Source organism: Mya arenaria, chromosome 5 (assembly GCF_026914265.1).
Source record: "Mya arenaria isolate MELC-2E11 chromosome 5, ASM2691426v1".
Taxonomy (NCBI): domain Eukaryota; kingdom Metazoa; phylum Mollusca; class Bivalvia; order Myida; family Myidae; genus Mya; species Mya arenaria.
The window spans coordinates 32,379,171-32,393,148 of NC_069126.1; the positions used below are offsets into that span (position 1 = coordinate 32,379,171).

Sequence of the window (13,978 nt, forward strand, 5' to 3'; positions counted from 1 at the left end):
CGCTCGGGGTGGTGTAGAACTGCCAGAGCGGACACAACTCGGCGTTTTCCTTACTCCAATGGTGGAGTTTTCTGAAAGAAACGCATGGATTTTGTTTAAATGTTGAAGGGTTTTCAGCGATGATTGCCAGCATTATCGTTGACCTCGCCGTGAGGCAATCACGACTTTGTGTTAATCGGAACACCTCGGCCAGTATCCAACAGGAATTGACTATCTCGAAGCTTGTCGGATATGGCCGAGTTGTTACGAATGGACTTAGTGTGCCTGTGTGTTTTCAAATACCATTATCTGCTTTAGTTAGAAATGACTGCAGTACGCAGTCACATACAGGTAGACGGAGTGAGATACAAGGAGACCCGGGTGAGATACCCTACCTTTACGAACTTACAATTTGGTTCTTTACATTCGGAACTCCTCGGCCATTTTCTACGCAAACAACCTCGGGCGTATATGGACGGTTTACAATGTCAGAAATCTGTATACTTTAACAAATCTGCAAGTAGATCGCGTAGTAATTTCAATTAAGCAGCTTTAAACGTAGTGACTTAACTCTTGGTAATAATAATTATGTTTGCAATAATACACTTCACTTGCAATCAATTTAAACTTAGATCTACAAATACAAGCTAAACACTACATTTAATTCATAATAGAATTCAAAATTTTACGAACATCTCCTACTGATGTACCGGCATTCATCCGAAGCAATCGGAACACCTCGGCCAGTATCCAACAGGATTTGACGAAGCTATCACGAAGCTTGCCGGAGTTGGCCGAGTTGTTACGATTGATATCCGGGGTTGTTTGCGTAGAAAATGGCCGAAGAGTTCCGAATCGAATGGGTTCTCGGTGTTAAGCACCGATACACATGCAAAAACTTTTGTCGGTTCAAACCAGCACTAAGTAGTCAAAATTTCCCAGTTATACCATTTAAATGCCGATCGCTAGGCAAGAACGCTCCCGGTACAATTTTTAACGTCATTCGGTATGACGCGGTCGGGATTAAACACTCACCCTCTCGCTACTCAGAGGAAAAACTCCAACACTAGTGTATTTGAGCTGTGAAGTTATACATTGTGTCAGCAAATGCTAACATCATTTTATAGCATTCGGAACACCTCGGCCATTTCCCATTAAAAAGAAGTATATTATATTAAAATAAATACAAATGTTAATTAATTGTAAAGCTATAACTTATATTTCGTATATCTAAGTTTAAATATAAGTGTCAGTGAAGTGTAAAGTTGCATAAATAATTAAGATTAAGAGTAACGTCAATAAGTTTAACTACTTGAAATGACAACGCGATCTCTGTCAGATTTCTGAAATTGTAAACCGTCCATATACATCCGAAGTTGTGTTCAATGTAAAATGGCAGAAAAATAAAAAAGAGTGACGGGGCGGATCAGGATTTGATGTTAGATGGTCGCCTTTCGACTTGTGCCCCTTTCGAAATTAATTCGGCTTTATGTGTTGGTAGGGGAGGTGTGTGGTACGCCCCCCTCCCCCTCGTGCCCAAAGCAAATCGATTTACCGATTACTTTACTCTTTTTCTCATATATTGAAATAAAAAAGTAAACTTTTAGGGGCTGGGGGCGCCGGGTGCCCCCCATTGGAGCCGCTAGTGAGTGATTAGTAAACATCTCACCTCTCGACGTTTCCACCTTTGCCCGGACCGCGTCTCTTGGCAGCTCTAGCCACCGATAGGTCAATCGTCCTGTACAAAAAACATGGCAAGAAATTACTACAACGTCAACAGTATATATACATATATATATATATATAATCCAAGACCTATCTGACTGTATATATATATATACAGTATACAGTCAGTCTATATACAGTCAGATAGGTCTTGGATTTAGCACCAGAATGTACGTACCAGTCAGGAAAACAACAACAATTGTTGAGGAATAACAACAACAAGTAACCTAGACAATCTGTCAATATAAAACTTCAAGATGCACTCTTACGCCCAAAAAAGATTTAAAACAATTAATACAATTGTTTTGATTTACCAAAACGAATGATAATTGTCTATAATGAATGGTTCGTATGAAGGATACCGAGTTTAATTTGAACGAAAGATGCAGAAAACAAGGTGTTTCTACCTATTGAGAAGATAGATGATTACACTTAATCGTTTAGCACTTATCAATCATCTAATATTGTTGCGCTTTCAGCCTTTAAATATACGGTTACAATCTTGTCATTTTAAAGCAATATTCTTTTGCAGGTAACTAAAATATAGTTTAGAATTGTTTATTAAGGACTTATGTTGAGCTACAGTAACTGTTGAATGATAGGAAAATAAAATCCTCGTGCGCTTGTTTCAAGTATGGAAACGCATATCCACTTCATGTTATCATTATCCAGTCGTTCACATGTATGTCGAAAAACTACGAAATGACGCAACGATATGGTTGCATTATAAATTGGCCAATATGCTTTGTTATAGTAATGTCTTTAAAGCATAATGTTTCACAGGAAAATCGGATTGTCCTAAGACGTTTCCATAAAGTTTGCACACTCCATTTTTGCGAAGATTCAACGTAAGTTAGTATCTATGGCATTGTTTTTGAAATACATCTTGAAAGCAGTTGTCAAAGAATGGACTCCGGGAGTATTTCAACTCAGGTAGTGTCACGTGATAAGTAGGTGACCCGATATGGGATATACGGGGCACAGAAAACCATTTCGGGTAAGAGCGAAGCTCGAACCCGAATATAGTTTCCTGCGGCCTGTATATCACATATCGGGTCACCTTCTAACCCCGTAACGTTTATATCACCTTGACAACCTGTTTACATGTTACAATGTTTCATTTATCAACGGAATATTCATCGGAATCGGAAAATAGACGCCATTTTGGTACGATTGACCCAATATGGAAAAATATAGGGTCACCGCGTGACCAGTCCTGGACCAATGGTGTTGCGTCATTTATGTTGGAGGCGTGCTATAATACATGTATATACTAATGCCTTTGAAATATGACCACTTTTATGTCGATTCCATGTTTGTTATTGATCGGAAAGTTGACTAAACACCTTTTCTTGAGATTTGGTGCACATTTTTTTATTGAGATGTTACCCCGGCAATATGCGGCGAATGCGGCGTATGAATGCATGACTGTTTATAAAGAACAACGCAATCAATATGGAGTTTGAATGTGCGTTCTCTGTTGTTTTTTATCTCTCTTTGCATAGTTATTTCCACATTGTTAGTATTTACAATGATGTCTTAACTATGAATCTGTGTTATATATTGTCAGCGTCATCTTTTTATTTTCTATGTATTCTAATATATACGTCAGATACGTGTTATATAGGCCATTAACTATATACATCTTTAAGGCAGTTTTCTTAAGGTTTCGTTATACCAAAACCTACCAGCAAGATGAACCCAATCTTAGAGTCAATTTTGCATTGCATTAACTATGAAAGCTGCACTCTCACAGATATATCGTTTTGACAACTTTTAAAAAAAGAAAATTATCTTGGAATGGGCCAATTTGTGAGTTATTATCTGCAAACCAGTGATATAAGACTGCTGGCAAAAGATCAGATCGCAGATTTTTATATTTCCCACACATTTTATAGAACAACAAAAATAATGAGATTAGCTTAATCCTGTTATAAGGGACTTAAGAAGTTTCGAGAAATTGGGGCCCGCTGTGCATCTTCTGCTAATTGCTCTGGTGTTTCAGTAGGGGCCATTTAAGGTCCATTCACAGAACAAAACCTCCAAAACCGCACAGCAGGATACTCAGATTGGAGATCTGATAAGAGGGATCAATGCAAGTAAATTAGGATCAATACACAGAGGTTGTGTACTGTACACAATATTTTATTATTATTATTATTTATTTATTTTTGTGATGGGGGGGGGGGGGGGTAACTTACAGAAAGCTTAAACTAGGCCTTTGAATAAAATGAACAGTATCAGTACATACATCAACATAATAACAACTTACAGTTCACATGCTCCATCAATTCCGATAAAGATGACTTGATCGCCTTCTTGGCGGTAGTTATATTGGCTGCAACCATCAGAGCCAGACGAAGAATCTGAACCGCCATCGATTGGAGTTGTGCCATTTCCCGCTCCTTGATCTGTGCCGGTTCCAGCTCCTTCACCTGTTCCAGTTCCTGCTCCTTGATCTGTGCTAGTTCCAGCTCCTTGGTCTGTGCCAGTTCCCGCTCCTTGATCTGTGCCGGTTCCTGCTCCTTGATCTGTGCCAGTTCCAGCTCCTTGACCTGTGCCGGTTCCAGCTCCTTCACCTGTGCCAGTTCCATCTCCTTGACCTGTGCCGGTTCCTGCCCCTTGATCTGTGCCAGTTCCAGCTCCTTGATCTGTGCCAGTTCCAGCTCCTTCACCTGTGCCAGTTCCTGCTCCTTGATCTGTGCCAGTTCCAACTCCTTGATCTGTGCCAGTTCCAGCTCCTTGATCTGTGCCAGTTCCAGCTCCTTGATCTGTGCCAGTTCCAGCTCCTTGATCTGTGCCAGTTCCAGCTCCTTGATCTGTGCCACTTCCAGCTCCTTCACCTGTACCAGTTCCAGCTCCTTCACCTGTGCCAGTTCCTGCTCCTTGATCTGTGCCAGTTCCAACTCCTTGATCTGTGCCAGTTCCAGCTCCTTGATCTGTGCCAGTTCCATCTCCTTGACCTGTGCCGGTTCCTGCCCCTTGATCTGTGCCAGTTCCAGCTCCTTGATCTGTGCCAGTTCCAGCTCCTTCACCTGTGCCAGTTCCTGCTCCTTGATCTGTGCCAGTTCCAACTCCTTGATCTGTGCCAGTTCCAGCTCCTTGATCTGTGCCAGTTCCAGCTCCTTGATCTGTGCCAGTTCCAGCTCCTTGATCTGTGCCAGTTCCAGCTCCTTGATCTGTGCCACTTCCAGCTCCTTCACCTGTACCAGTTCCAGCTCCTTCACCTGTGCCAGTTCCAGCTCCTTGATCTGTGCCAGTTCCAGCTCCTTGATCTGTGCCAGTTCCAGCTCCTTGATCTGTGCCAGTTCCAGCTCCTTGATCTGTGCCAGTTCCAGCTCCTTGATCTGTGCCAGTTCCAGCTCCTTGATCTGTGCCAGTTCCAATTCCTTGATCAGTGCCAGTTCCAGCTCCTTGATCTGTGCCAGTTCCAGCTCCTTGATCTGTGCCAGTTCCAGCTCCTTCACCTGTGCCAGTTCCAGCTCCTTCACCTGTGCCAGGTCCTGCTCCTTGATCTGTGCCAGTTCCAGCTCCTTGATCTGTGCCAGTTCCAATTCCTTGATCTGTGCCAGTTCCAGCTCCTTGATCTGTGCCAGTTCCAGCTCCTTGATCTGTGCCAGTTCCTGCTCCTTCACCTGTGCCAGTTCCAGCTCCTTGATCTGTGCCAGTTCCAGCTCCTTGATCTGTGCCAGTTCCAGCTCCTTGATCTGTGCCAGTTCCAGCTCCTTGATCTGTGCCAGTTCCAATTCCTTGATCAGTGCCAGTTCCAGCTCCTTGATCTGTGCCAGTTCCAGCTCCTTGATCTGTGCCAGTTCCAGCTCCTTCACCTGTGCCAGTTCCAGCTCCTTCACCTGTGCCAGGTCCTGCTCCTTGATCTGTGCCAGTTCCAGCTCCTTGATCTGTGCCAGTTCCAACTCCTTGATCTGTGCCAGTTCCAGCTCCTTGATCTGTGCCAGTTCCAGCTCCTTGATCTGTGCCAGTTCCAGCTCCTTCACCTGTGCCAGTTCCTGCTCCTTGATCTGTGCCAGTTCCAACTCCTTGATCTGTGCCAGTTCCAGCTCCTTGATCTGTGCCAGTTCCAGCTCCTTGATCTGTGCCAGTTCCAGCTCCTTGATCTGTGCCAGTTCCAGCTCCTTCACCTGTGCCAGTTCCAGCTCCTTCACCTGTGCCAGTTCCAGCTCCTTGATCTGTGCCAGTTCCTGCACCTTCACCTGTGCCAGTTCCAGCTCCTTGATCTGTGCCAGTTCCAGCTCCTTGATCTGTGCCAGTTCCAGCTCCTTCACCTGTGCCAGTTCCTGCTCCTTGATCTGTGCCAGTTCCAATTCCTTGATCTGTGCCGGTTCCAGCTCCTTGATCTGTGCCAGTTCCAGCTCCTTGATCTGTGCCTGTTCCAGGTCCTTGACCTGTGCCAGTTCCAGGTCCTTCACCTGTGCCAGTTCCTGCTCCTTGATCTGTGCCAGTTCCAGCTCCTTGATCTGTGCCAGTTCCAATTCCTTGATCTGTGCCAGTTCCAGATCCTTGATCTGTGACAGTTCCAGCTCCTTGATCTGTGCCAGTTCCAGCTCCTTCACCTGTGCCAGTTCCAGCTCCTTGATCTGTGCCAGGTCCTGCTCCTTGATCTGTGCCAGTTCCAGCTCCTTGATCTGTGCCAGTTCCAATTCCTTGATCTGTGCCAATTCCAGCTCCTTGATCTGTGCCAGTTCCAATTCCTTGATCTGTGCTAATTCCAGCTCCTTGATCTGTGCCAGTTCCAGCTCCTTGATCTGTGCCAGTTCCAGCTCCTTCACCTGTGCCAGTTCCAGCTCCTTCACCTGTGCCAGGTCCTGCTACTTGATCTGAGCCAGTTCCTGCACCTTCACCTGTGCCAGTTCCAGCTCCTTGATCTGTGCCAGTTCCAGCTCCTTGATCTGTGCCAGTTCCAATTCCTTGATCTGTGCCAATTCCAGCTCCTTGATCTGTGCCAGTTCCAGCTCCTTGATCTGTGCCAGGTCCAGCTCCTTCACCTGTGCCAGTTCCAGCTCCTTCACCTGTGCCAGGTCCTGCTCCTTGATCTGTGCCAGTTCCAGCTCCTTCACCTGTGCCAGTTCCTGCTCCTTGATCTGTGCCAGTTCCAGCTCCTTGATCTGTGCCAGTTCCAGCTCCTTGATCTGTGCCAGTTCCAGCTCCTTCACCTGTGCCAGTTCCAGCTCCTTGATCTGTGCCAGTTCCAGCTCCTTCACCTGTGCCAGTTCCTGCTCCTTGATCTGTGCCAGTTCCAGCTCCTTGATCTGTGCCAGTTCCAGCTCCTTGATCTGTGCCAGTTCCAGCTCCTTGATCTGTGCCAGTTCCAGCTCCTTCACCTGTGCCAGTTCCAGCTCCTTGATCTGAGCCAGTTCCTGCACCTTCACCTGTGCCAGTTCCAGCTCCTTGATCTGTGCCAGTTCCAGCTCCTTGATCTGTGCCAGTTCCAGCTCCTTCACCTGTGCCAGTTCCTGCTCCTTGATCTGTGCCAGTTCCAACTCCTTGATCTGTGCCAGTTCCAGCTCCTTGATCTGTGCCAGTTCCAGCTCCTTGATCTGTGCCAGTTCCAGCTCCTTCACCTGTGCCAGTTCCTGTCCCTTGATCTGTGCCAGTTCCAACTCCTTGATCTGTGCCAGTTCCAGCTCCTTCACCTGTGCCAGTTCCAGCTCCTTCACCTGTGCCAGTTCCTGCTCCTTGATCTGTGCCAGTTCCAGCTCCTTCACCTGTGCCAGTTCCAGCTCCTTGATCTGTGCCAGTTCCAGCTCCTTCACCTGTGCCAGTTCCTGCTCCTTCACCTGTGCCAGTTCCTGTCCCTTGATCTGTGCCAGTTCCAACTCCTTGATCTGTGCCAGTTCCAGCTCCTTGATCTGTGCCAGTTCCAGCTCCTTCACCTGTGCCAGTTCCAGCTCCTTCACCTGTGCCAGTTCCTGCTCCTTGATCTGTGCCAGTTCCAGCTCCTTCACCTGTGCCAGTTCCTGCTCCTTGATCTGTGCCAGTTCCAGCTCCTTCACCTGTGCCAGTTCCTGTCCCTTGATCTGTGCCAGTTCCAACTCCTTGATCTGTGCCAGTTCCAGCTCCTTGATCTGTGCCAGTTCCAGCTCCTTCACCTGTGCCAGTTCCTGCTCCTTCACCTGTGCCAGTTCCTGCTCCTTGATCTGTGCCAGTTCCAGCTCCTTCAACTGTGCCAGTTCCTGCTCCTTGATCTGTGCCAGTTCCCGCTCCTTCACCTGTGCCAGTTCCTGCTCCTTGATCTGTGCCAGTTCCTGCTCCTTGATCTGAGCCAGTTCCTGCTCCTTCACCTGTGCCAGTTCCAGCTCCTTGATCTGTGCCAGTTCCAGCTCCTTGATCTGTGCCAGTTCCAGCTCCTTGATCTGTGCCAGTTCCAGCTCCTTGATCTGTGCCAGTTCCAGCTCCTTCACCTGTGCCAGTTCCTGCTCCTTGATCTGTGCCAGTTCCAGCTCCTTGATCTGTGCCAGTTCCAGCTCCTTCACCTGTGCCAGTTCCTGCTCCTTGATCTGTGCCAGTTCCTGCTCCTTCACCTGTGCCAGTTCCTGCTCCTTCACCTGTGCCAGTTCCAGCTCCTTGATCTGTGCCAGTTCCCGCTCCTTGATCTGAGCCAGTTCCTGCTCCTTCACTTGTGCCAGTTCCAGCTCCTTGACCTGTGCCAGTTCCAGCTCCTTCATCTGTGCCACTTCCAGCTCCTTCACCTGTGCCAGTTCCTGCTCCTTGATCTGTTCCAGTTCCAGCTCCTTCACCTGTGCCAGTTCCAGCTCCTTGATCTGTGCCAGTTCCAGCTCCTTCACCTGTGCCAGTTCCAGCTCCTTGATCTGTGCCAGTTCCTGCTCCTTCACCTGTGCCAGTTCCTGCTCCTTCACCTGTGCCAGTTCCAGCTCCTTCACCTGTGCCAGTTCCTGCTCCTTGATCTGTGCCAGTTCCAGCTCCTTCACCTGTGCCAGTTCCTGCTCCTTGATCTGTGCCAGTTCCTGCTCCTTCACCAGTGCCAGTTCCAGCTCCTTGATCTGTGCCAGTTCCTGCTCCTTCACCTGTGCCAGTTCCTGCTCCTTGATCTGTGCCAGTTCCTGCTCCTTCACCTGTGCCAGTTCCTGCACCTTGATCTGTGCCAGTTCCAGCACCTTCACCTGTGCCAGTTCCAGCTCCTTGATCTGTGCCAGTTCCAGCTCCTTGATCTGTGCCAGTTCCAGCTCCTTCACCTGTGCCAGTTCCTGCTCCTTGATCTGTGCCAGTTCCAGGTCCTTCACCTGTGCCAGTTCCTGCTCCTTGATCTGTGCCAGTTCCAGCTCCTTGATCTGTGCCAGTTCCAGCTCCTTCACCTGTGCCAGTTCCTGCTCCTTGACCTCTGCCAGTTCCAGCTCCTTCACCTGTGCCAGTTCCTGCTCCTTGACCTGTGCCAGTTCCAGCTCCTTCACCTGTGCCAGTTCCTGCTCCTTCACCTGTGCCAGTTCCAGCTCCTTCACCTGTGCCAGTTCCTGCTCCTTGATCTGTGCCAGTTCCTGCTCCTTCACCTGTGCCAGTTCCAGCTCCTTGATCTGTGCCAGTTCCAGCTCCTTCACCTGTGCCAGTTCCAGCTCCTTGATCTGTGCCAGTTCCAGCTCCTTCACCTGTGCCAGTTCCAGCTACTTGACCTTTGCCTGTTCCTGCTCCTTGACCTGTGCCAGTTCCAGCTCCTTCACCGGTGCCAGTTCCTGTCCCTTGATCTGTGCCAGTTCCAGCTCCTTCACCTGTGCCAGTTCCTGCTCCTTGATCTGTGCCAGTTCCAGCTCCTTGACCTGTGCCAGTTCCCGCTCCTTGATCTGTGCCAGTTCCAGCTCCTTCACCTGTGCCAGTTCCTGCTCCTTGATCTGCGCCAGTCCCAGCTCCCTGATCTTGGCCAGTTCCTGCTCCTTGATCTGTGCCACTCCCTGCTCCCCCTCCCTCGCCAGTTTCCGTTCCTTCGCCTGAGCCAGTTACTCGTCCCCCGCCTGTGCTAGTTACCGCACCTGTCTCAGATCCTGTTCCCGTTCCTGAATCAGCCCTGGAACCTGGTCCCGCCCCGGATCCTCCACCTGCGCCGGATGCTGACCCTGAACTGTCACCGGGACCTGCATTTCCTCCAGATCCTGCTGTAGCAGAATTCACTTCACCTGTATCTGAACTTGAATTGCTGGCAGCTCCATCAAAACCTTCATCTGAAGTTTGCTTGCCTCTGTTTGGATCACTAGGCCCAGAAGCCGTCGTATTTATTGCAGTATCTGCGTTCGTTCCGGAACCTGCTTCCGACCCGGATCCTGTTCCTGTGCCGTTGCCTGCGTCAGTGTCCTGCGGTACTGACACTGAAAATGCAAAAACAGGAATTAGTCAAACCATACATATGGCGTACCAGGGGATTACACGTGTGGGTATTTGTTATTTAGAACTAGGAATACTCAATAAAACAATCCTTGTAAAATGTCAATATTTAATTTTGTTTAAACAAAAGTTAAGATGTAAAGTACAATTACCAAGAACTAATAACAGCCAGACAAGTTTCATCTTTTAGCTTGAGAAAATTAATCCAGTTATGCAAACATAATCAAGGTCTTATTACAATTTAAAAAACAGAAACAACTGCACGAGAGAGGAACGCTAAGCTTAAATACTCATGAAGTGTATGGTCGTGATACAGTAAGGAAACAATTAATCATAAATACGGTTAATGATAGTCGTTATTTGGAAAATAAATAGATCTAAAAACAAGAGGTTATGCGCGGGTAAGGGGGTAAGTTACTCAAATTGTTTGGGAAAATGATAAAATCTAATCTGGTTTAATCGTAGTTTGTATAGGTTGGTATCCATTTAATTATCTACATCCACGTAGCATATATTGTATTCGAAACATTTCCATGTTTAAGACCATTTAACATAAACAACCAGTCGATGGCCCCTTTATATACGTTACAGTCCATTTCGGTAGAAGAGCGGACGAACGCTGTATTTAGTTTAGATTGGCAAAATTAGACTCTGACTTATTTGATATATTCTGATGCATTCTTCAAAATCGATCTACGTAAATTTTATGATCAGATAATTAAAAAAAACATTCGATTGTGATTGGTCCATTGAAAATGCAAACACCAATATCAATAGAGAAAATGCTGAACTTTGCAAACACCTGGCCCCAACATCACAAAGATACTCAAGTCGAATCTCAATCTCGACTCATTTTTTTTTCACAAAAAGGCATAGTATAATTTAAAATCTTGCACGTTTTTATACTTTATGAAAACAGTTTTCTCAGAATTTATTGATAAAAATATTTCGTCAATATTTCAAAGAAACTTAATTCTAGAGCAAAAAATATTCTTGAGAAATTGTTTAAAAAAAGAAATTAATTTCTCAATAACATTTTTGGCTGTAGAATATTATTCCTTTGAAATCTTGACAATAGACATAAATCAACATATTATATGATAAAATGCCTTTTTAAATGTGTATAATCATATGATAGTTTTAATAACTTTTGATGCTATGTGGTAAAATGAGTTGAGACTGAGATTGAGATTTGACTTAAGTTTTTTTTCGTGATATCAGGGACTGCTAGAAGGGACATTAAAAAAATGCTCTTTTTTTCAAACTGAGTGTAAATTGTAGCGCGCAGACGTGATATATGTCCGGAAGGGCAGTGGCTGCGATCTCAAATATACTGGTAAAACGTGATAACTACTTCGGCAACGGGTCACAATCCACAGACTACAGATACGTAATCCGAAGTTCACACTTTCTGCTGATAAGCCACCACGCGGGAAGTCATAATCGACTACCTTATATTTGCATATTTTTTTTACCTCTTGGCTGACCCCCTTAAACTAATATAATTATATTTGCCAGATAAAGGCGTACCAAAAGAACCAGCGCGTTGAAACGCCTGGACATGGTTACCTACCAAAGTATATATGTGCAGTTGTATAGGAAAACAATTCCAATTGTATTATGCTGTTTTACCGTTTTATTTTGTGGTATATTTCATCATTAATGTTATGAGATAAAATATTCATACACATGATGTGTTGTAAACGGAAAATGATGAAACAATATAAAATAACTGAGGTGGGCGATTTAGCCCGCCTATGTAAACCACCTTTTATTCAAAACGTTATGGATTTATCTGTGTGAGGGTTATGTCCTCTTCCCGCTTTGTACGTTCACACCTTCTGAGAACGCAAACAGTTAACAGACGCGGGCAGTGTGCATATGGAATAAATTCCTACTGACAATTTACGTATGCAGAATATCTAAATATACAAGCCGGAAAGGAAAAATCGGCCACGTTTATATTTTGACAACAAACATATTATGTAGCTGGACGGGCCTCACAGTAACAGCAGTGACGTAATTTTTCAAAACTTTAATTAATGGATATGCATACATGCGTGCCTTTTTAAAGCTAACAGCTTACGTTGACGTTGAGCGATATTATGCTAACTATATTTACTATAAACCGCTTTAAAGTGGCATAGCTACGTGACGCATACATATTGTTTATGGAAATTAAGGTTAATTTACATAAAACATGTCAATAAATTAGAGCTGCAGGGGAATGCAGAACTCATGTTGTTGTTTTTAATAACACATATTTAAAAACACATTTTTACGTTTTATTTTAATTGTGTAATTGGGGATCTTTTGTCCCATTGTCACCGATCTTGGACTATATCACGGCCTCTAAACGCCAGCTCCACCACTTTACGGTGGTGCAAAGAAAAAGAGCTGTCGACACTTCCGTGGTGGAGCTGTGCCCTATGTTTACATGAACAAACGTTAGTATGATTTGTATTTTATTTGATAATTTCATTTAACGGACATATTTCGAAAATCGGAGAATGTGGTACCGTGTAAGAACACTTCTACTGTAGGCTGGTTACTATTTCAATTCAATATTGTGCAAACTGTGGTGTCAGGAGCTTTTCTCCCGAATCGGACTTGTGCATATTTTGAGATCTGATTGCATAGCAGGTACATTTCGATGCTTACACACCCCGTAAGAACATTCTCACGCATGCAAACATAACTGTTATGTATAGTACCTATGCCGGAACACAACAAAACTGATAAGCACTTCTTAAAAAGGATAAATGCACATATTTATAAAAATGGTGGCGCTGTTGCCCTAGTGGTGGCGCTATCGAGTATGTTTTGCGCTTGAAGTAATATAAAAAGTTAATGATTTTGGAATGAATACAAAAGTTGCTATGTTTATCATTTATTGAACTTTATGCTGGTTATGCATACTACTTGCGGAAACAAAACTCTACGCGAACTACCTTAACCTTACTGAAAACTATTTCGAAAACAAACGGCTAGGTGCTGTTAATTTTACCATATAACTAATTATTATATAATATAAGTATATATCATGTGTGTCCGGTACGGATAGAAAATCCGACCCGAGTGCACGCGCGTAAGCCGGTAACGAGGTTTGCCGAGTTACCGGCCACGCAGCGTGACCGAAAGACGGAAAAACATGATTGATATTTTTTCTTGCATATCTAAAATTATCAATTTGTGGAAGAATTGAGGTAGAAAACGCACTATTGTACATTTTACTAAAAAGCGCGTTAAACGTTATTACTGACATCATAGAGCGCAGTAATTTTAAATCACTATTGATGTCAAATAGTAACTATTTAAATCGTGTTTTTACTATTATTTATTATCTATTTAAATTAATTGCATACTTATATAATTGATTGCGCTTTATTGAAATGAAATAATGTACTTTTCATTGACCATACAATAAAAGAAATAAGAAGAAGCGCGTTGTGGTGCATAACTCAATCTTACATGGGGGTGTAAGATGCGTTTTTCCAGCACTTGTCAAATGACCGGAAACACACGTCCGGTATGCAGGAATACCTCTCTCATAACCGGACCCACATGATAGATACTTATAGTTATATGCTAATATTAACAGCACCTAGCCATTTATTTTCGAAATAATTTTCAGTAAGGTTAAGGTAGTTCACGTAGAGTTTTGTTTCCGCAAGTAGTATGCATAACCAGCATAAAGTTCAATAAATGATAAACATAGCAACTTTTGTATACATTCCAAAAGCGTTTACATTCTATATTACTTCAAGCGCAAAACATACTCGATAGCGCCACCACTAGGGCAACAACGCCACCACTTTTATAAATTTGTGCATTTATCCTTTTTAAGAAGTGCTTATCAGTTATGTTGTGTTCCGGCATAGGTACTATACATAACAGTTATGTTTGCATGCGTGAGAATGTTCTTACG

General features: G+C 44.5%; 1 protein-coding gene across 1 annotated transcript in view; it reads right to left on the reverse strand.

Moving 5' to 3' along the window:
- LOC128235621 (axoneme-associated protein mst101(2)-like) overlaps nt 1–13,978 on the reverse strand; it is a 19,128-nt gene continuing 5,150 nt past the window's right edge. The window contains 6 exon segments of the mRNA XM_052950427.1: nt 1–71; nt 1,649–1,717; nt 3,977–4,235; nt 4,572–9,323; nt 9,354–9,659; nt 9,697–10,034. Of these exon segments, the coding sequence (XP_052806387.1) occupies nt 1,716–1,717; nt 3,977–4,235; nt 4,572–9,323; nt 9,354–9,659; nt 9,697–10,034 (5,657 nt within the window). The 3' untranslated portion in view covers nt 1–71; nt 1,649–1,715.